This window comes from Serinus canaria, chromosome 6 (genome assembly GCF_022539315.1).
Source record: "Serinus canaria isolate serCan28SL12 chromosome 6, serCan2020, whole genome shotgun sequence".
NCBI classification, from domain to species: Eukaryota; Metazoa; Chordata; class Aves; order Passeriformes; family Fringillidae; genus Serinus; species Serinus canaria.
This window is the reverse complement of record NC_066320.1, coordinates 16,886,208-16,908,767: the sequence shown is the minus strand read 5'-3', so window position 1 is coordinate 16,908,767 and position 22,560 is coordinate 16,886,208. Positions and strand designations below refer to the sequence as shown.

The 22,560-nt window shown below is 39.3% G+C and overlaps 1 protein-coding gene across 5 annotated transcripts; it reads left to right on the top strand.

The window, feature by feature from the left end:
• Nucleotides 1-499: 499 nt before the first annotated feature.
• On the top strand, nucleotides 500-21,875 carry ZFAND4 (zinc finger AN1-type containing 4). Of its 5 annotated transcripts, none has more exons than XM_030241091.2 (10): nucleotides 500-642; nucleotides 1,337-1,639; nucleotides 8,738-8,813; nucleotides 8,914-8,981; nucleotides 9,516-9,702; nucleotides 13,633-13,780; nucleotides 14,605-15,786; nucleotides 16,444-16,498; nucleotides 18,751-18,868; nucleotides 20,978-21,875. In XM_030241091.2, exons 2-10 carry the CDS (start codon nucleotides 1,456-1,458, stop codon nucleotides 21,111-21,113), a joined length of 2,154 nt encoding a protein of 717 aa, XP_030096951.1. In that variant the 5' UTR covers nucleotides 500-642; nucleotides 1,337-1,455; the 3' UTR covers nucleotides 21,114-21,875. The 5 variants fall into 5 exon arrangements, with proteins under 5 accessions (XP_030096951.1, XP_030096953.1, XP_050832564.1 ...); XM_050976607.1 differs by having other exon boundaries at nucleotides 520-1,142; nucleotides 18,754-18,868; XM_018910840.3 differs by having other exon boundaries at nucleotides 520-1,142.
• The last annotated feature ends 685 nt before the right edge of the window (nucleotides 21,876-22,560 follow it).

Sequence of the window (22,560 nt, the reverse complement as noted above, 5' to 3'; positions counted from 1 at the left end):
GGTCGGCCCTGAGCAAAGGCCGCTGGAGCCACCTTAGCCTTGACCTGCCCTGGCCGCCTCCCTGGCCCAGCTGCACTCCATGTCCCATGACGCAGCGCGGCCGCCGCCGCTATCACGTGTCCACCGGTAACACTGGGGGCGTTGCACAGACTCACGGAGAGGTTTGGGGAGGAAGGGACCTGAAGGTCCATCCCGTTCCCCCCCGGCCCTGAGCAGGGACACCTCCCACTGGAGCGGGCTGCCCGAATCCCCGTCCAGAGTGGCCTTCAGCACTCCCGGCGATGGGGAAGCGTATCCGGGTCCTTCCCTGCGCACGCGCTGCCAACCCGCGTCTTAACGACCACAACAAGCGGCCCAGCGGGCGCCCGCCCCTGAGGCGCCGCGAGCCCCGCCCCCTGAGGACGCTGATTGGCCGAGATTCGTGAGAGCGGCCGTCCCATTGGCCCGCGGGAGGAGCTGTCACAGGGCGGGGTAGCGCGGGGGCTGCCGGGCGACCCCTCCCAGTCCTGCCCCCGGCGGCTCCTGCTGCGCTCCCGCTCCGAGCGTCCCGCCGGGCCCGGCCGGCTCCGGCAGCTGCGGCGGGCGGGGCGGCGCGGGGGGAGAGGAACCGTGTCTCCCCCCGAGCAGGCCCGGCGGTGGCAGGTGAGGTGAGACCCGCCTTCGTTCGGCGGGTTCCGGGCCCTCTGGAGCGCCGCTGTTGTGGGGACCCTGCGGCGGCGGCGCCGAGGGCGGCGGGGCAGGGGGCCGTGCTCGAAGCGCCCCGGGCCCGTCCCCGCCGGCGAGGTGCGCATCCCGGGAGGAAGCGGGGCCGGGGCAGTGGTGGCGGGGTCCGCGGCCAGCCCGGGGTGTGAGGCCGCCCCGAGGCGCGGCGGGGACGAGGCAGCCGCTCGCCGTCCTTTGTTCGCGGGCGCTCCGCTCGGCTGCCGGGGTCCGGCCCCTGCTCCACTGCGGCGATGGACGCCGCTGGCGGGAGCCCGGCTGAGCTGCCGCCTCCAACTGCCTTTCCTAAGCCCGGAGCAGTCCCTGTTCTTACACCTTTCTGGAGTTCTGCTCTAGCTCTGACACTGCGGAGGGCTCCGCTCTTCTCAGGAGGCATTGGGCGTCTGGTTGTCGTGTCGCTTGTGGAAACAAAAATAACAAAGGTAATAGTAGGTTGTGTCTAGAATGCTGACTGGAACTAGAGCCCTGAAACTACAACGTTGGTAATATAATTTGAGGTTATGTTGCCCTACCTAGGTAATAACTTCATGTTTCTTAACATCCGTTTTACACAAGATGAATTCTCTTTAGTAGTTACGTTTAGATCTTGTCAGAACTATATTTGTTTGCTTTATAGGTGAAAAATCCTAAAGATGAACAGCAATGCACTACACGTGTCTTCAAAGCTGCCTTGGCTAGAAGTGGAATGTAGTTTCCTGACAGATCTTCTTACAAGGAAGTTGTAAATCCGTTCTAATGGCCAACAAGAAAGAGCCTCCTTTTTTTAATAAAGATAATATGGGACCATTTCACTACAAACTTCCTTTCTATGAAACTATGGAGCTCTTCATTGAAACGCTTACAGGAACCTGCTTTGAACTGCGAGTTTCCCCCTTTGAAACAGTTATTTCTGTGAAAGCTAAAATTCAAAGACTGGAAGGTACTATTCTCTCTTATTTCAGTGTAAACTTTATCACTTTAGAAGAAGTCCTGTTTTAAAAAACATAATTGCTAAAATCAAACCAGAAAACTTAAATGTCATGTTTAGCAATATGTGTAAAACTAGGTGCTTAGGTTTAATTGAAGTTGAGTTGTTTTTCTGTTCTTTCTGTTTTCTATAAGTTCATGGTTTAGGCTTCACTGCAGTTGGTGTGTTTGCTCTTCTGGTGGGTTGGTTGGGGTTTTTTTTATGTGTAATTATTAAGGTTAATTGTGAAGAGTTTGTGGATTCTCTGACTCAAGCTGTTTGTTAACTAGCAAGGTTATAAATTTGAGCCATGCAACAAATGTATATTGCAACTGAGCATACATCAGATTTGGTGCTATGTTTGTTGCTGATTAGGTTAGTCAGTTTATGGTTTTTTTATGATACTGCAGTCACAAGAGCAACTGCAGTGCAGGCAAATCCCAAAGGCAGCTTTAAGTTACTTATTTGGATTTTGTTTAGGTGAGTGATCTTTTGCTGGTAGACATCTGGCTGAGCAATGCTTTGTCTTAAAGTGATAAACTTGACGCATTTTGCAAAGTGAAAATCTCCTTTAAGTTATGAGGCCAGTCCTGATGTTTATGCAAGAAGAATAAGTGTAGCTTAGTCACTCTTACCTCTTCTCCTCTCTTGCATGAGAGAATGTGATTTGAAATATTTATGTGTTCATAGTCTAAGTATTGCATCCTCTGTCTTCTTTTTCACTTTGGAGGGGTTAAAGAACTGTACAGCTGTAGAAGCTGAGAGTATCGGAGTTGCTAATTTTAAGAAAAGGGATCCTCTCCTTCCCTAACATAGCTGTATGTGTTTTTCATCCTTCTGTCTGTGTGGAACCCTTCCTCTGGGAGTAATATAATACTGTGGACTGGAATCTAAGATACTCTCCTCCTCTTATGGTGCTCTGGTGGATGGAAAAAAACCCAGACAGCTGGCACAAGTCTTAAAACACACAAGCATTGCAACAGCAGAGGGGACTGTTTACTGGTAGGATGCATACAGCAGAAGCTCCACTGAGCAGATGACCTGTGTAGGTACAGCAGTGCAGCTCTGTGGGTGGGCTCTTGTTTGCTCTGGACAAGCCTGTTATTAATCACAAGTCAGAGAATGTGTCAAGATGCTCCCGGAAGCTTGAGGTGAAACAAGAAAAGGAAAGGGGTTTTCCTACCTCTAAATGAATATAGGTGTAGGAGACATGGGTAGAACGCTGATGCATTAAAAGGTAGTACAAGCAGTAGAGAACAGAAGAAGGCAGGCTATCTGGGCAGTATCAGTGGTGCTTTAAGAGATCAGTGGAATATGTGAGGGAGAGGGATTTGAGTTCTTTGTAGTCCAAAATGTGAGACTCTGAATAGCCATACTCAGTTATACCTACAGTTTACAAAAGTATCCTCATTTCTTAATAGAACAACAGCTCAGTAATGAAGTTACAATCATGCTTATCTGGAATTTCTCTTGCATGTCGTAGTTCATAGAGTGGTAAAGTAATTATGGCTTGGCTGCTTGCTGTGTAGAATTAATAATAAGTAAATTTCATTAAACATGGAAGATGAGTTTACTAGTGCTTATCATTGAATTGTCAGCAGTCAGGTGAAATACTCTGATATTTTATGGCAGAGTTAAAATATTTGTACTGTTCTGATTAATGAGTTTTGGGAGGCAGAGTGGAAATAAATTGATCGGTTACGTGTGGACAAAACAGATACACAATGACAAATTAATTTTATGTTGCATTTGGGGTTGCATGTAAAATAATAATTGACACTTTTTCAGTGACAAAGTTCCTATTATAGTGCACAAGTTTGAGCAGTGAATCACCCAGATGGAGCAAAAATTCAGAAGTAATTTTGTTGTGATTTAGCATTGGAAAGAGAAAGCTTACATCTGTTCGTGTTTCTGCTGTTGGTTTTCACTTTTTATTATCGTATTGTCTCAGCTTTCCAACAGTGGGATGTTAATCTATTATTTAAGCTGCTCTTCTGGTTGGAGAATGCCTCCTATAGTGCTGGAAGACTACATGAGGTCCCTAGTTATCAGTATTTTCTACATTTGAATGTTGGGGATGATAGTATATAGGCAAAAAAAAAATAAATAAAAGGAGACATTTTGAAAAAAATGAGCTGAGACCTGAAACCTCCAAGAAAAAAATCTAGAATTGTGTCAGAAGTTAACAAATTGTTGAAATATTACCAATGCCTCAAATTGTAAGAGGCTAATAATAAAACTAAAACAAGACAACTTGATCTTTGTCAACAATGGAAAATCAGTAGCTGTAGACTGTCTTCACCGTAATAAAAAAGCATAATATGGATGGCATGTTTGGAATTTTGTCTGCTTCACATAGTGTTTGTCATTCTTGATGCCTGCTAGTGATCTGATATGGAAAGGCTTTGTTTAGGCAGCTGTAGTAGACATTGTTACCTTACCAAGAAAAGCTCCATGTCTCCAGCTATGTGTTTTCAGTGGTTTTAGTCAGTAAAGAATATATATAAAACTTACAGGTTCAAATGCATCTGAAATTTCTGTGCAAGTCTTCTACTCATAAATTGAAGTTATAACCTATCTGATGTGTGTGATGTGTGATTATAGCATGTCTGATGTGATGTGTAATTGTGTTATAACATATCAGATCCAGGCATTTGTCCTCAAATATGTCCTATGTGAAGTAAGCAAATTTGTTATAATGTTGACTTTGGAGCCCCAAGGGTAAATCACTCCTTGTCTCAGATTCACTGACTGAGCCCTTTAAAAGGGTTTACCTGGGGAGAAATAGCTCCCTTTGTCTCTGGTGGCATAAAAGCTGGAATACAGACAGAGTGCTGCTAGCAGTGCTATCTACTCCATTGGTTTTACTTGTTGATCAGTTTTGATGGACGTGGACAGGACAGTATCTGAATTTCAAGGTGCATGAAAGACTGAGCTTTAACATGGGTAGTTCTTGAAAAAAAATCAACATTTAATTGAAAGAGGAAGTAATGGTGTTTTTAAACTGAGTTCTCTTTGCACAAGTCCTTGTAGCTGCTGGGCTGGGCAGAGTTTAGCATTCATTTAGAAATACCAATTATTACAGTATTTTATAGACAGAGCATTCAGGTAGCATATTTGTAGTAGTGGTTAATTAATCTGTTAAAGAGCCATAGATAATACCTGTAAGCGTGTTTGTTGAGAAAGATAAGATTGAGTCTCAAGGGAGGAGGTGGGCTTTGGATTTGGTAGTAGCAGTGGTGGTATTATTGTTGTTAGCTTGCAGGAGTTAATTTGAATTCTTTGGTATGGAGTATTAGGGCATTCATTTATGTACTTAACTTTAAAATAAAAACCAACTTGGTCATGGTTTATTAGGTGAGTACTTGCAACTGAATTTTATGATCTATGTACGTTGAAACATTGACCTTGTGAGATGAAAATTTAGATGTTCTCCTTTTCTTGTATTGTAAAGGGGAAAAAGAGAACTAGCTTTCAGAGCACATCTTGATTTCAGTGTTCAGTAGGTGTTCCCTTGTGTTCAGCAGGGAACAACAGATGCAGCTGTAATTTTGTTGAGTATATGTGTACTCAGTTCATCATGTGAGTTGTTATTTTTCTTTGGTCTTTTTGCTGTCATTATTTTGCTGCCTGTGTACAGCAGCTTCACATTAAATAAAAGGAACTAGAAGAATGTCAAGCAGACTTCATATGGATGCTGTCATTTCTTTCAATATTCTGTGAATTCTGAGTATGTCATAATGACATTTGTTACTATTCGCATTAGAGAAAATAGCTGTGCTTCTGCCAGGACTGGAGTAAGTGGATTGCACAAGTGTCATGAATTTTTAACGGAACCAATCCTGCTTTTTTCTGTTTGCTACTTTTTCTATATCTTCTATTTGCTTTATGATTTGCCTGTTTACTGTGCTGATAGAGAAGTTCATGAAGCATTTTTTAAGATTGTGCCGTGTCTGAGCTGGGGAAACATTTTTGTGAGTGCGAGACTGCTCATAGTGAATGGCTGCCCAGAGCAGCACCTGGAAGCTGTAAAGTAAGGTCACCTTTGTCAGGAAATTTTGTTGGCCTGCATTCACTTACTGATGATTTGCTCTCTTTAGTCTGTTCTTAGTCCCTTTCACAAAGAGTAGGTCAGTACTGACTCTGTTTATGCTGCCATAGTTACTGTCATTCAAGTGAAAGCTGGGGGGATTAACGGTTAGGGAAATGGTCCTGCCACTGAAAGTTGTGGGCTTTTGGACCTCTTACGAATGTAGCCAGTTTGTGGGGGAAATAAGACTGTCAGCCCAGCCCCTTTGTAAACAGAGGCTTCATCAATTTCAGCAGGGAATGAAAGATAAGTGCAGTTTGAATTTTGACAGTGAAATATATGTGGCATTTTTAAACATAAGAACTTTATACCCACAACGTAAAATCAAAGTGGTTTTTTTTCTGAAATCTACAGGGATTTTTATTTTTTTATCCTTTGTCAGACATGACAATATCAGTTTCTGTGGTGAACCTACTTAGCATGCCAAAAAGAAGAGTAAGGGAAGGAAGCTTAAGGCCACATGTGATATGCTGATTCAGAGACAGGATAGAGTAGCTGGTTCTCTCCATCCTCTGTTTTAGCAGGTCACATTGTCAGTGCACCTGCAGCCATTTCAATAGCTAGTCTGCAGACTCTTCTGTCCTCCTGTAGCATCAGCTGGCCAGCTCATTTCCATTTGAGCCTTGCTTACCTCTCAGTACTGATTTGGGGCAGGCCAGTGATACCACGATGTGCTGCTTAGGGAGAGGGTATAGTGGATGGGTATCTCAGAATTCTCATTATTGTTGGCAGTTGTACGTGATGATCTCATGTGCAAATGTCTCCTCAAGAAATCCTTACTATAATCCAGGAAAGGGAGAGCTGATGAATATTTTGCTGCCTCTGAAGCTATAAAGCACATACTATTTCCTCAGTGTATAAATACAGAATTCTAAGAAAGCAGTATAAAAGGGAATAAGTAATAAAGATGTGTCTCTTTCCAATTACAGCAGAGTATCCTCTTTTCATCTGCTCATCAAAAATACACTGTCATTGTTGAAAGAGCAAAACCATGTTTCACTCCAGTACTGCCAGCTGCAAGGCAGCCTTTTTAACAAATACTCTCTCAGTTTATCAAAGTAATTGGAAATTGCTCCTTGGAGACTGCTGAAACCATAACAAATGCAGACAGTAATCAGATTGTTTGTAATCAGAAGAGTGCAAAACAACACAACAAAACTTTAATGGAGGCTCACTGGCTATTGCCAGCTTGTTCTTTTGCTTACATTGCTGACTTGAAACATAACCAATAACCAGCTACTAAATAGCTGGCAGTGTAGTAGCAGTTATGTTAGTCTAGTGTGTGAACATATTCTTCTTACAAATGTCCTGTGGACTTCACAGGGTATAAGAGACATGTTAAATGCAGTCAGTGGGAGTAAAGTTGTGTTGGTTGCTCAGAACAGGGAAGATTTGGATATGAGCTGTGCTGAGAAGAGGATACTGTCATCTTCTGTAAAGCCTAAAGAAAAACAATGATAGTTCCTCCAAAGTGCACTCCCCCTTCTGCACAGGGGTGTCTCCTACTTGCCTGTTAATTGTGCTTGGACTTTGATCCCCTCTTCTTCCTTGCCATTGATGGGTATTGGGAGCTTTGTGCCCTTCCTCTGCCTAGCAAGGGACTACTTTTCTGATCCCTGCCACAGCTTGCTGAGCATTCTCACAAGCCTTCAAAAGCTTTGATGTTTTGGGGAACTATCTGAAAGACTCTGATCTTTGTGTTCCCCTCCTGCCAGATAGATGTATTTAGGGAAGTCTTACTGTGTAGCACTGCCACTTTACTTTTAGTATCTGTGAACTGTAATGAATAAAAATATAGAATAAGATTATTTTAATGTAACCTTTAGGAAAATACATTTATAGATTTTGTTTCTTAGTAAGAGAAATAGTGTTTAGAACCTCTTGAAAAAGTAGTTCTTTATCTTTATAGATATAGATTTTAATTAACATTTGTCATGAATGCACAGTGAAATCTTAATTATCTGTGTTTCACTAGACAAATTGAACAACTTCCTTGTGATGCTGGAGGGAAGATTTTTTTTTTGGTGGTCTGAGATGTCCCATCCTGTCATAGCTGTGTTCATTTTTTTTCTACTCAAAATTCAGAACGTGGTAGCATTCCAGTAAAAATGTGTGAAGACCTCAAGTTATATCAGCTTTTGCTTATTATCTTTTATGTTTATTGCATCTGTATCTGACTGAGTTGACTATAGAGGCAAAAATTGTGTAGAATTTGGATTCTATTTATATAGAACACAGATTTTTAATAAGAACAAATATTCAGTATACTTACTTTCTTTTAACAAAAATAGCCAAATCATCCCAGAACTTGAGTTGAAAGTGGGTATTACTGGATACTAGTAGTAACATTCTGATGGCTTGAAAAATCACCCAGAATGAAACAAAAGTGTTTGTAGGATGAAGTTTAATTAACTGCTGTGCTACTAAACTGTACATGCCAACTTTGAGGTCCCTAACCAAGCAGGGATAAGAAGAGATTTGCAGATTTGCACTTCTCCTCACTGTAACAGAGCTGGCACCAGTCACCTTAATGTGATTATGTCTGTACTGTGAGTAATACAGAATAACAGTCTGTGATTAAATTATTCAGCAGTTCTGTAGGTAGAGTTTTATCCTATTTTTCCCATCAGTAGACATAAAGTTCTGAAGTTCAGATAACAGGGAAATACTTGCCTTAACTGATGACTGGAAAAAGCAAGTATTCAGTAAGCCTGTAGCAGTTGAACACTTCTACACACTGTGCTGAGCCAGAAGGTTGAGCTTCGTGTGTGAGCTAGAGCCTTCTGAAAATTGTTGGTTTTAATAACTATAAGGAGGTTGGATGTCATGGCTAAAGACTGCTCAAGTGCCTGTCCTTGTCCTGATTCTTCTTTCTCCTGTGATCCAGTTTCAGTCAATCAGCCCCACACTCTTCAAAAATCAAAACTCCCCAGAAGTCTGCTTGCCAAGCCTTAAGTCATTTGTTTGTTTCTCTTGTTTAGGTATTCCTGTCTCTCAGCAGCACTTAATTTGGAATAATATGGAACTGAAGGATGACTATTGTTTGGATGATTATAAGTAAGTATAGAATAAAAGTATGTTTCTAATTAATGTTTCTAAATAATTTTTAGCATGAATGACAGAAAATGCTGTAAAAATTTATTTGTTGTATTTACAGCATTTCAGAAGGCTGCACTCTGAAGTTGGTTCTGGCTATGCGAGGTGGACCTGTTAACACCAGAAGAGGTAGGTGTTAAGGAAGTTAAAGATAGTGGTTCTCATGCAATGTCTTATAACTGTAAAGAGCTTCTCTTAGGAAAGCATTTTGGACAATGAGACTTCAGTTCCAAATTAATTGGAAAAATACTTAACAAAAATGGGGGGATTTTTGTCTCCATCTTCCCTTAGAATATAAAGGGCACTTTGTTTACTCTTAAATTAGGTATATTTGTATGTACAGATTTGTCAGGTCATAAAATCAGCAATTCTTCACTCAAAAAAAAATTATCCTGGAATGTCATTATACAAATAATTTTTAAAATATGGTCAATAAGAACCAGGCATTGCTACAGTCAGATGATAAACTTGGATACATGGATCATCTGTATAGGAGTGAAAATGAAGAAATTCCCTCAATAATTTTCTTGGGAAAAATTGGGAAAAAACTCAGCCTATCTTCTAGGTTGGGAATTCTTATTAGAAACTGAGCTGAGCTCTTAGAGGTGATCAAAAGAACAATAATAATACTTTGGGTTTATTTTGGTTTTTTTATCTTTTTAGTTCCTGTGAAGGATCCTATCAGGGAAATGGCTGAATACATGGATCCTGCTAGAGACAAGATCTGGGAGAAGGGGCCATCCAACAAACAAGTCACCTTCTTAGTGTATCGCGAGGGAGATCGCTTGAATTTCTTCCGTGTGGTTGACCGGGGTGATGGCACTTTAACACCGCTGTCTGAATCTTTGAGGTAAAGTTGGTTTTAATCTTTGTATTATTCTTCAAAAGTGGGTTGCTGTGTAATTTTCAGCTGCATTTGGTTTTATCAGTAGAGTATCTGGCATATTGAAAGAATTATTCCCTAAGGGCTATTAAATTGTTGCAACTGTCTTAACAGCACAGTAGTGCTTTGTGGTCAGTGGTTGTGCTGATGGTTCTCTTATCACTCTGTGCATTAATATAGTCAGATAAAACTGACTTCATACTTCAGGCAATTCTCAACATTCCAGCCCTTTCTGAAAAGCAACATGTTGCAGGAGAGTCAAATCAATATTTTATTAGATATTAAAAACTTCCATTAAGCACTTTCTCTAACATCTTAATGCATTTGTTTAGTTTTGTAAATGTTTCCCTATTTGCATAATATTTTTTTTCCTATGGGTTTGACTTGACTAAAGGATTAGTCAGGAAAATAGTAATTGCCAGTACTGCCAGATTTTGGATGTAATTAAGCCTCAGGTTAGCCACTGTTGAGGTACCAAGCTTGTGTCAATTGCTGGCAGAATCCAGTGATCTTATGATCAGAAGGACAGGTGTATCACTTTACCTACTACATTGTAATTGTAATAAATAGTTTGGTAGTCTTTTTCCTAAAACTATCAAAATGGATACCTATTAAAAATTATTGCATTCCATCTTTATACTGCAGCTTTTGGGTAGGTAGTTTTATCCTCTCAAGAACTTAATATTTGTACAGCTGTGAGAAAAAGAGTCCCTTTTCTGGGAACTAGCTGTGTTTTCTCCAAGGCTTAAGCTCAAGCTGCTTTAAGTGACTATTCTTGTTTCTGTTTGCAAAGGGAAAGCAAGAGCTTTGTGCTGGGATTTTATTGTTTGTATTCAGAGTGATACTGCTCTTAAAAATTTTTATAAGACATCCAAATTTAAAAGACACTGACAGAAAGAAATACCAAAGCTGAATTCCCACATTGTTATACAGAGTAGAAAGACCTAGTGTTTAATATACAAGGAGAAGATACTAATATTTTAGATCTTTGATTTTATCTTACAGCCCCTGTACTCTCTCAGTAAATAGCCACATATGGTATGATTTGAAATAGGTTTAAAAAACCATAATTGGTTAAGAATTGAGAACCTGCCTTCTGAACTGGGCTAGATACACTTCTGGAAAGATGACCAGACTGGTGTCATTCTTATTCTTGCTGTTAACACTTTGTTCCTATTTAACCCCTGGTTCCAGTGAACAGTGAAACCCTTTCACAAAGCTGGGACCGTGGATGCTGTACTGTGAGTTAGTGCAAGGAGTTGTCATAAGGAGCTTGAAATTTCATTTTTCAGTAGAATGGGCTCTCTGGTATCTGCCTACATGTTCAAATTCTACTGTGTGTGTTGATTTCTTTTTCCATTTAAAATTAGTAACGACAGTGGTCTGAAATTTTTTGCCCTTTTCCATGGGGTAATCCTAATGTACAGATTTACTAGTAATTTTACTGAGATTGGCTAAACATTGCAAATGGGAGGAATAAACCACACTCATTTGGCTCTTTCAGGGTACCTGGGTAAGCCTTTCAAAGCACAGCCACACATAGGAAAGTCAAATACATTGGGCTTAAGAAATGTGCTGATGCTGGTCAAGTGAACCAGTTGGGTTGGAAGCCACCCGAGTTGAAGACATGCAGCTTGCGTTGTTTCTGTTCTTTCTATGGGAGTTCACTTATTAGCTTTTCTAGTAGGGCAGAGAGGAATTTGGAGGGGAAGGAAATCATAATTCTTGAGTTTGTTACCATGGCTGGGGGAGACCGTGGGAAATGGAAAAAGTAGCAAAGGGAGGAGAGAATGGAAGCAAATCAGACCTTTTTGTTTGATCTTTACAGAGTAAAGCTGTGGGTCACTGACTACTACTGAAAACTACTAGTTTTCCATACAGGTGTGTTCATATGTGTGGGTATATTGGTGACTAAGCATTTTGAAGCACATGTTTATCATCCTTTTTCAGATTGCTGATACCTGGAGCAGAATTTGACTGAAATTTAGAAATGAGACATTGGTTTTGGTCTTGGTTTTTATAGTTCTCCAGATAATTTTATTTTATCTGTGCTTGAGTTACTGGTTAAAACTTGACAAAAGTATAAATGCATACAGTGATCATTGGCTTAGAAGAGCATTGAAACTGTGGTGAAGGACTGGCAGACACTGGTGCCAAAAGGGTTTCAGCAAGCTAATAATTTTTGAGACGTGCATTTTACAGGGAAGAGCTCAGCAATATTGACACCTATGGACAAAGTAAATATTAAATTTACTCATTGTAAAATGGGCTGAAAATATCATTAAGATCAAAACTCCCTGTCCAGCTTCTATAATCTTACAATCACATTAAAGCAAACAAAAAATCCTTTTGTCACTCTTTTTCTCTTTTTTTGGTGTGTTATTGGCCTCTATTTGTCAGAAAATGGAACAAAAAGATAACAATTATTTTGCATTTAAAAAAAAAAATCAAAAAACGACCAAACATGAGACATACCACTTGGCTTTCTGTCCTTACATAGCAGGAGGGGACATTCAATAAATTCTTTTGACTTGGTGATGTAAACCTTTGTAAAGATAAAATTTTGAAATTATTTTTTTAGTGTCGGGTTTTTACCAGGAGAAATATGTATATGTAATATATATGCTGACTGTTCCCATTGGGAATTGCTCAGGTTTTGGTAAGAAATGTCTGGTCTATTTTGCTGCCTCTTGGTTTGAATTTTCTGCTTTCTTGCTCTTCACACTGTCTCCCAGCTGTGCTGCCTTTGGAATGTTGTTACATTTTAGGAACTGGATTTGGAGAGTCAGTGCAAAAAAATGCTGGCTCTAAAGGCAGCAGAGTATTTCTAAGAATCAGGTAAGACGCCAGCTCTAATTAGTGATATTTTCCTTTTGGTACTGACTTCCACATGACTTTTAGTTCTTCCGTGATCTCTTTTGGAGAGTAGAAACTTAAGCTAAATCTACTAAGACGTTTCTATGAATACAGGGGAATTAGGGGAATTGCCTGATTGTCATGATTTCTAGATGCTGACAATGTAATGGAAGAACTGAAATACTCTTTAAAATGTACTACCTACAGTGTTGAAAATGCATCAGTTTGTAATGAATTGGACAGTCCTAATGGTTCTTTCATTTCACTGTCAAATGTTGAATGTGTTACTGATCAATGCTTCATTGCTTCATAGGAAAACCAAGTTAGATGCTGATTTTTAAAACCTTGAGGTTTAGCATTCTGTTAGAATGCGGAATGGAAGAAGGAAATGTCATGCTATAAACTTACAGTGATTACTGACTTAAAATATTTTGTCTTGGGACTAGCAATTCTAATCTATTTATTTTTTTTTCCAAATGTGAGACTCTTTGGAATCTTTGGAAACTTAAACTGATCTTTTTTTCTTTTTTTTTTTCTTTTTTTGTTTTTTATTTTGAAAAGGAGAAATAGAATATCACATCCACATGGGTGACCCCTCCATTTCCATTTATGGTGAGAACACCCCTCAGGATGGATATTTTGGACTTTTCCTTCCATGCCAGTGTCTGGTTAATTGGAAAACTGATCAGCTTGTTGTCTGAGTCACACACTTAACAGCTTTGGCCATATCTTCAGGAGACATTTGTGGAACTGGATATTCCCTCTGTGGGGAAAATATATAGTGAGTGTGAACCAACTGTATATGCTATACCAACTTCCCAGAAGCGTGGCTATGTACAGATTTCAGCGACATCACTTTGCCCTACTAAGGGATGCTTATGTGGATAAATGGATTTGAAATATCTTTGCATACAGTTTACATAATGTTTTGTCAACAGATCAACTACGGATATGACTTCCTAGTTGTGAGAATACTCTACATTGAAAATGTAATTAAATTACTTCCTGAGAGGGTGAATACAAACTTTCTTTTATTTTCAGCGGTGGTTCAGTTTATAATTTATATGCTGATGATGAAGATGAGACAGAGGCATCACCTTCTGGCCAACAGATTATTGAGAATTCAATTACTATGAACAAAATGAAACTGCTCAAGGCAAAGATGGAGAACATGAATCTGAGTAAAAAGGTGAAATTGTGATTTCAGTTTTTCTATCATAAAATAGTGTGGGCTTTCCTTGTGCTGTCTTTTCGAAAAAGTAGATCAGATACTCTACCATATTGAGAAGTCAAGTTGTCATGGGTAGATGATTTCTCAGCTATTGTTTATATAAATACTATTGTGTAAACATTCTTCTGAGTGGCACTGGCATTCCTTGGACCTACCTGCTGTCATTCAAAGAATTGATTACTAGTCCTGGATTTATTTGCAATGGTAGATTTTTTTGGGGTAGGTGGGTGGGTTTTGTGGGATTTTTTGTTTGTATTTTTTCTTCCAATACTTTAAGTAGCAGTGTTTTGCAGTACTGCTCTGGTAAAAGTCAATGTTCCTCTTAAAATGTAATTTCATTAGATATACTGTAACTGAAAAGCCTATAAAATGAAAGAGGGGAATGATATTATCTTGAAAATAAAACATTAAACTGGTGCTCACATATGACTAGATTAACTAGATGTAAAATTAAGAGATTATACTTCCTTACATTTTTTGTTGTGTTTGCGACCTGAAGCTCCTCTGGATAGCTTTGATGGCATTCTGGCTTCCTTTTGCTGTTTCTCTGATATATCACCTATTTATTGAAAACATTTCCTAATTATAATCTTTGATTTTATTACTCAGTCTTGATGGCTAGTAACATATGAGGGAGTAGAAAGAATGTTCTGGCCTTACACTGTCTGTATTCCTCAGAATATATTTTCAGTCAGGTCTTTTGAGTGCAACTGGAATTCAAATACTAATTGTTGTTGTATCTTTGATTTTTTATTTTGCTTGGGCTTTTTTTTTTTTAATAGCCTAAGAAAACTGTCAAGGTGAAGCCTCGCCCTCCCATGACTCCTCGACCATCGAGTGGCTCGGTGGCTGCTGCCCGTCACCGCTTTCTCAGAGTGCTGCCCCACATCGGACAGTCGTGCCTACCTCCTCCTGGCAATTTGCATCAGTCAGAATCTCCCCAAAACGCACTTTCAGCACTGGCTACTTTGGCCACTGCTGGTAGAACAATGCCAGCCACAGCTAATCACTTCCTTAAGGCAGATGACACTTGGCAGAGCAGCTCTTGGTCTCAGCCAGTCAATAGCATCAGGTTACCACCGAAAATATCTCGTGTTGAACTAGAAAATTCAAAGCTACCTACAAATAGTATTCTGACTCCTGTTTCATCTCTGTCTGCAAATTCAGAAAAAGCACCTGAAAATGCAACCTCATCGAGTGAGGAGGATGCTGTTTTGTTTCCAAATCTAACAAATGTGGAACTATATGGAAGAGAAGAAGAACATCTTCCTGAACCAGATGCTTATGCTTTTTTAACAGAAGGAAACACTGCTGAGCAGTGTAGTGAGATATATGACATAGGAAAGGTGAACCCAGAGCTTGAACTGCCTGACAGAGACAAAGATTCTAAGGTTGTAGAGCAGCATAGAAAACCTATTGGCAAAGTGCTGAGCACTGCAGCAATGGAGACTGGTCTTCTCAGTACTCGCGAATTAAGTCCTCAGAAGAATCTGCTTTTGTCTCCCCTCCGCTATTCAGCACAAGTGGCACATCACAGTACCCTGAAACCACAAGCACAGCCCAGGTGCTTTGAGGCTGGTAACTTGAGATCTGCAGCCTCCCCAAATGTGCTTCGGTCGTTGGAAGTACGTACTATAGCAGACTCCTCCTTTCCTAGGACCACTAGATTTTGTAGTGTGAAAGTAGAGTCACTTGGCAAAAGACCTGATGTAATTTCTAAAGCAGAGGCTAGGGACATCACGGATGTGGCTAGCAAGGCATCCAAAGAACCTGCAAGTTCTGTAAGTAACTTAGGATTTCTGGCTTCGCTGGCCCGAAGCACAAACAGGGAAAGTTTACAGAGTTCCTGTGGGACTGACAGGTTTCGGACTTCTGGTATTGCACTACCCACAAGCCTGCAGCATTTTCAGGAAGAAAGCTTTAGGAAAACTGCTCCTCCAAATGAAGCTGCTGAATATATTCTAGTGAGTACGCACATGTCCAAAGAAATCAAAGTTTTCCTGGTTTTGTGATACTGATGTTACCAAACTATTGTGTGTGTGTTTGTGTCTTGTCAGGAGAGGCAGATGGACTGTGGGAAGTATATTTAAATCTCTGATTGTCTTAAACTGTTTTCTGAATGGCTGATGATATCTAAATAGCCTGTTTATCTAAACAGGTTCTAGGAGTAATTTTTCATTAAGATTAAAGTGGTTGTTCAGTTCACAACTGAAATTACGAGTTACTGTAGTAATAGAGTTATGAGAGTGTGCGTGTGTGTTTGTGTGTGTGTGTGTTAGAAGCATCATCTGGCTTCTGCTGCTCACTAATTGTCATTTATTCCAAAGTGTGTCCAGTATCTGGCACCATGTGTGCCAGGTTTCTGCCCTCTAATGCACTTTGTTGTTTTGGTGTATTTTGAAGTGTGGGGAGATTTATTAAATAGCTCTTCAGGGTAAGGCTTTATGTTACAGAATTGTAACTATGTGACTATGTGTGCAGAAGTTGTCTTGGACTCTTTGTGGGTAGATTGATAAAACATTGATATCAAATAAGCTGATACCAGACTGCCTACTTTGCCATTTATTTCCATCTGCTAGTAATTTCCTTGTGGACTTTTATTTTTTTATTTTTTTTTTTAGTCTGCGCATGGGCTTGGAATGAATGGAAGTATGGCAGCTGTAGGGAAAAGAGTAGGTAAGTAACATATAATAACTGAAGATGACTCTTTAATCTTTCCTGATGCATCATACATAGAGAGGACAAAAATAATTTATCTTTGTAAGGCATTTGGCTTCTGGAGTCCTTGCTGTATTACTTTTCTATAGCTTGGTTAGTCTTTAAATATTTTAAGCAGTTCGTAAATAAGCAGGTGGGATCCAGATCTTAGATGGACCATAACTGCAACTCTTCCTTGGCTTTTTTAGTACTTAGTGAATCCTGCACATCATCTGTAGATCTAAATGGGAGCTTCTGTGCTGAAGTTTCCAAATTATCAGTTCTCTGAATACTTCTGAGTCTATTAAAATCAGAACCAAATTTATCAGTAACATTGTCTTTAGTACAAAAAAGTGGGGAGGAAGCATTAAGGGCATGGATGCTGCAGAACACTGATGTAGTGCAGATATTTTACTGGTTTTTGTGCTTGTCATTCTTTCCACCCTAGCCTTGGTAACTGTGGAGTGCTTAATGTTTGACGTCTCCTGAAAAAGGATGTGTTATGCATAGATATTAACTGCTTATGTGAATAATTCTATTGGGAGGAAAGGAATTGTCTAAATTAATGCTTTTAAAGCTCTTAAGACAATGAGCTAAGAATTTTCAGCACATTTAATATTTCTTCTATGTATCTTTGACTTGCAGTTAGCAATTTTTTTTCTTTCTGTATGACCTTAGGTATGTATTGCAGATCCAGGTGTAGAAAATGAGCTAGACAATAGTTCAAATAGCAGCTGCAACAGAAAAAATTATGTAATTGTAATGTTGGAGCAAAAGCTGCTAAAAGAGTGGGTTGTACCATTGTTTAACAGCTGTGGGTGCAGCTTGGACTTGGCAGTCAGTCAGGAAACAGGTCTGTCCTTTGCTGCTCCAGAAGTGCTACCCTGAGAGCCTTGTCTGCATATGGGGAAGCCTGCTAACAACTGAATCACTTTGGATAGGACTGTGAAGAAGACACTCCTTTGGTGAATCTTATGTTGAACACAAGTGTATTTTCCAAAAGATATGAGTTAGTGTGATCATGTCATGCGGGCTCTTGAGAGAGATGTGGTAATGATCTGTTTAACTGGCCAAAGGACAGATCACTTTTCACTGTAGCTGCTGTAAGGATGTAAATGTGAATGCAGGTGTATTGTTTTTCCTGTTCAAGTAGGTCCACGGGGCAACTGTCCTCAAGCTCTTTCTCTTTGGGCTAACTGATGCTTCTGAAATTGTGTGCTTTTAGATGAAGAAATCGTTAGCATGGACAAATGTTTCCAGGAAATTTCAATGCTAAATAGGAATGGGGTGGGAATAGTTGGTAGTGATGGCTGTCACGTGTAGTGATTGCCTGGTGCTACTATTGAGTGTAATCTTCTGCATTTCAACTATGAAATTACTGTTGGGACTATAGGTGTGCTGGACAAAAAATACTTGAGAATTCATGAGAACTTTTTGGGAACATCCTGCCAATATAGCAGTAGAAACACTGAAAGAATTTTTGAGAGGATGCATTGTTCACTTCACTGATCCAGATATGGGAAATATGCTTAATCAAGGGTGGAGAAAGAAATAACTTCCACAGAGGGAAGGGAGGAGAAGAAGATCTTTACATGATCTCCAGTTAATAAAGGAACAGCCAAGAATTACATGGCAAAAAGTAAAAATAAAGTAAATTTTTAAGTGTAGTAATTGACAAGCATCTGCAACGTGCCTGATGTGACCATATCGCTAAGTAGAGGCCTGTAGTCTAATACTGTACCTCTCTTGCAATTATAGAGTACCAGCAAGATTTTAAAATGTTGCAGTACTTACTTGGCAAACTAGTATACTGAATATATTGGATGCTAGGCACTGGAGTGCCCAGTTGATTCTTTGCAAAGCCATTGTGCACAGTGCTTTTCCAGTGACACTCTGTGCTCATTTTACACCTGGGAAGACCATTAAGAGATGTGTTTAAGAGATGTGTTTCTTGATTTGTTCTGTAACTTCTTGCTTACGTGAACTTTTAATGGGTGTTCAAAATAACAGTTCTGCACATTGTGATGCCTCTTCCAGAGGTGTTCATAGGCTTGAAGTGTGTTTCCTGTTTTGGCTTTCAGGGTTTATTTTTTCCCTCTCCTTTTACACATTGGGGTTCCTACCTCTGAAGTATTTTAAGAAATGCAAAATAAATCTGCATTTTAAAAGATAACATTTAACTAGTTTGTGAATAAGTTAAAATGTCTTTGCTGTCTTTCTCCTTCTGAAAGCAGGTGAAGCAACCCATCTTCCACCTGTGAATGGCTTAATTCAAGCAAAAAAGAAAATTTCAAAGCACTGCTTTCTTTGTGGCAAGAAAACTGGATTGGCAACCAGCTATGAGTGCAGGTGGGTGGAGTATAAACCAGCTGTTACTTAAAATTGATAGCTGAGTTAACCAAAAAGTATTATTTGTTGCATGATATTCCTTAAGCATAGCAAATCAAAAGGCAGCCTTCAAAAAAGCTGCCAAAATTCTCAGTTCAGTAAAACTGCAGGAATTAGAACTCAGGAATGTTGCCCCTCTTCTGTTCTTGAGGTATATGTTCTTCCAGGAAGGTCAAGAAATAGAAGGTAACAGAATGGAAGATACCAGGAAATGAGCAAGATGACAAAAAACAATGACACTTTATACTGGTGGGAGAAGAACTTGTTACAGATACACATTCTGCAAAGTTTCTTATCAATAATGATATCTTTAACAACTTGAGGAGAAAGCAGATTTGTTATAGTTTCTCAGAAATGTCCCTCTGATTTCTCCCTATTGCAGCACATCTTCACAGTTTGTGAATTTATACAAATTTCAACAAATTTTTGATGTGTGCTCTGCTTTTTGCAAGACTTCAGTTATCTTTTGAGCATTTAGAGCATCTCAAACACAGAACACCAGAGTGCTAGTTCCCCAAATCATTACTTCTAGGCAACATTGTGAGACCTGGTACTTGATTGTGGTCTTGGGAAACTGTAAAAAAAGCAACCAAAAAACTCCAGATGAACAAAACTAACCTCTAAACAGACAAAAACCCCAACAACGACAACAAAACCCACAGGAAAAAACCAGCTCCCTCTGCTAGTCTTAGTTTTCCCCAAAAGTATTTTTCCCCTACAAGATATTTTTTCTTAGTATTGTTTCCTATGGGCTAGTCAGTGTTGGGAACTGCTGCACTGTGAGAGGTGCATTTGGAGCTGATCTTGGTTCATGCTAACAATAGCAAAATGAAAAAGAACTTCTGCCCCTGGGGAATTGTATAGAGAATTTCAGGGTGAGGAATTGTCTCCTTACTGACTCTTCAGTCTCTGGTTTTGTAAACAGTTTTGGACACTGTTCACTTTCCTGATGAGCAAATAGCTGCAAGCTCTTCTAAAAGTAATTAAGCAGCTTATTTAAGGTTAAAAATTAAGGGGGTAATGGCTTATTTCCAAGAATAGCATTTGTTTTGATTTCAAAAGGAGCAACCATAGGATCTTTTACTAGAAAGCAGGGTAAACCAAATAGAGAATACAGTCATATGAGAAAAGTTGTGACTGTGGGACCAAGAACCAAAGAAAAGCAAACTTATTTCCAGGCACACAAAGCCTCAAAAGTGCAGAGTTCATTATGAACCCAGATAGATAAATAAATAGGGGATCATAGTGTAATAGTGAGTTGGATGGGTAACGCTTAATCCATTTCAACAGAATTCTGATTTTGAGTGGTGTCAGTGTTTACTGTCAAGAGGCATCTCTATCAAATAATCAGGCAACAGGACACCAGTATGGGTCTCCAGATAAAGCACTTCTTCAGATCATATACAACATCCAAAGTATGCTTCTCTCCTGCAGAACTGTCAAGTTTGAAGCAAAAATCCTGATCATAACTCATCAAAATTGCAGCTGATACTGGGTAGATGAACCCTATTGAAGTCCTCCAGGAAGTTATGTTCCCTGTAGTTTGTCTGATGTCTTAACAGCTGACTAAATCTGTATTTATTAATCTTAAATGGCTAATTTGAGTTTATGCCAGGCAGAATTGAGCTGAAAATAACTGTTTTGATTGTCTGAGTGATGTTGTGGTTTTGAATTGAAATGTATTATATGGATTTCACCTGAGGGATTTACTGTCCATGGTTTTGTCCTCTGAATTCTACCAACTAATATTGTGTGAGGTCCTTAAAAAAGAAAGAAAGTAAAACAAAGCTCATCATTCTTAATTTATAAGTGTATTTGACTCTTTACTAGCTGGTTCTTGGAGTACTGATCTTGCTTAGCTTCCCAGCTGAAGAGACTGTTGGGTCAAAACTAAAACATTGTGTGAAAAATGTCATTCTGTGTACCCCACCAGTTAATGTTATCAGTCAAGGATGGTAACAATTCAAACAGTTCTGTCATCTAAGACATGATTAAGCAAAATGGCTCCAACATGTCAGAGCATTAAAAGCTTCTAAAAGCTTGTAACTTGTAATATTCTTGATTCTTCAGATGTGGAAACAACTTCTGTGCAACACACCGCTATGCAGAGACTCACACTTGCACCTACGACTACAAGAGTGCAGGACGGAGGTATTTACAGGAAACCAACCCCATCATTAGTGCACCAAAGCTCCCCAAAATTTGACATGGTTGTGCTGCATGTGGCCACTCTGCTGTTGAAGAATTGTATTGAATTGAGAGAAGCACTTGCTTAAACTGCATAATTTTGCCATGCTCCGTATTTAAAGATTTGCCAAGTAACAAAAGCACATGAGGATGCATCGAAGAATAATGTGAACACTACTGCAGTTAAAACTTTTCTTCTTGAGTGAATGAAAGGTTAAAAATTAGTTTCTGAAAACTTACACTATGATTTAACTGTTACTGCACGTGTTGTGTTTTATATTTGGGAAAGCTATTTCACTAGACAAGTCTTTAAAGATGCACTTTACTAACTTTACTGTATAACCAGAGTTGAGGGGGTGTTGTAATGAGGGTGTCACGTAATGTCTTCTGTACTCTTGTTTTTGTCCATTGTGTGGTATCTTCTAAGTTATTTCACTAGAAAGATCCTCCTCCCTCCCCGTTCTTCAAACAGCCTGTTTTGAGATTTTAAGGGGATAGTGTGTTCCACCCCTCTGTTTCATTCTGATTGATATTCGTACATTGTGTGTCCATTCTGAAAATTACATATCATCCTAATCACATTTTCTTAAAATAATGCTGTTTATATGACAAGTTTGTTTTTAAATAGAAGGTTCCCTGTTTGTTGCCATTAAATATAAGAAACAACTTATTTTAACTTTTTTTGTAATCCTAGATTTTTTTAAGACTTCACAACTTGCTTTGTTAAGATGTTGAATGCTGTTGCTGGAAGAAATTCTAATAAATATTAAATTTTCTTCTTGTTTATGCTGTCATAAATGGACAAATAACTTCCCTCTTACAGTGTGTTCCTAAATTAAAAGCTGGGCTCTGTTGGGAGGGTTTGTTTTTTTGTTTTGTTTTTGGTTTTTTGGTGGGTTTTTTTGTTTTGTTTGGTTTTGTTGGTTTTTTGGGGTGTTTTTGGTTTTTGTGGTTTTTTGTTTTGGTTTGGTTTTTTTGTTGTGGTTTTTTGGGGTTTTTTTTGCACAAGTGCTGGCTCATATCCGTTCATACTGAAGGTGATGGGAATTCCCACCAGCTTCATTAGAAATAAACTGTGTGCTTTAAATAAACCTCCTGAAGTCTTACAGGTGTACTAGCAAAGGCAAAAGGGATGCCCAACAATAGAGTATAACAGCAGTTCAGTAAATGCATGAGACACTTGTAATGGTTATGTAGCCTCTGCAGAAACTGCTTTTGGAGGAATATACCTACTGAAATACTTTCTTCTTTCATTCCATTAATGCTTGTGAAATATTTTCATAAGTTGCATTAAGTGTTCCAGTATAAAGAGCTTAATAAAAAACCTATGACAAACCACCAAAACAAAAGAAATCCCCCCACACTGTATCTAGGTAATCAGATGTCATGGTCCCTGTCTTGTCAAAGGCCTCAGCTACTTAGTTGTTTATGGTATTAAAATGATCTGTGGTGCATTCCATTCAAAG

Excerpts from the sequence above, each read along its gene's own strand:
- ZFAND4 (XM_030241091.2), top strand. The coding sequence starts at position 1,456 with ATGGCCAACAAGAAAGAGCCTCCTTTTTTTAATAAAGATAATATGGGA. Across the intron at positions 9,703-13,632 it reads CCGCTGTCTGAATCTTTGAG|CGGTGGTTCAGTTTATAATT; the intron begins GTAAAGTTGGTT and ends TTTTATTTTCAG. Across the intron at positions 13,781-14,604 it reads ACATGAATCTGAGTAAAAAG|CCTAAGAAAACTGTCAAGGT; the intron begins GTGAAATTGTGA and ends TTTTTTTAATAG.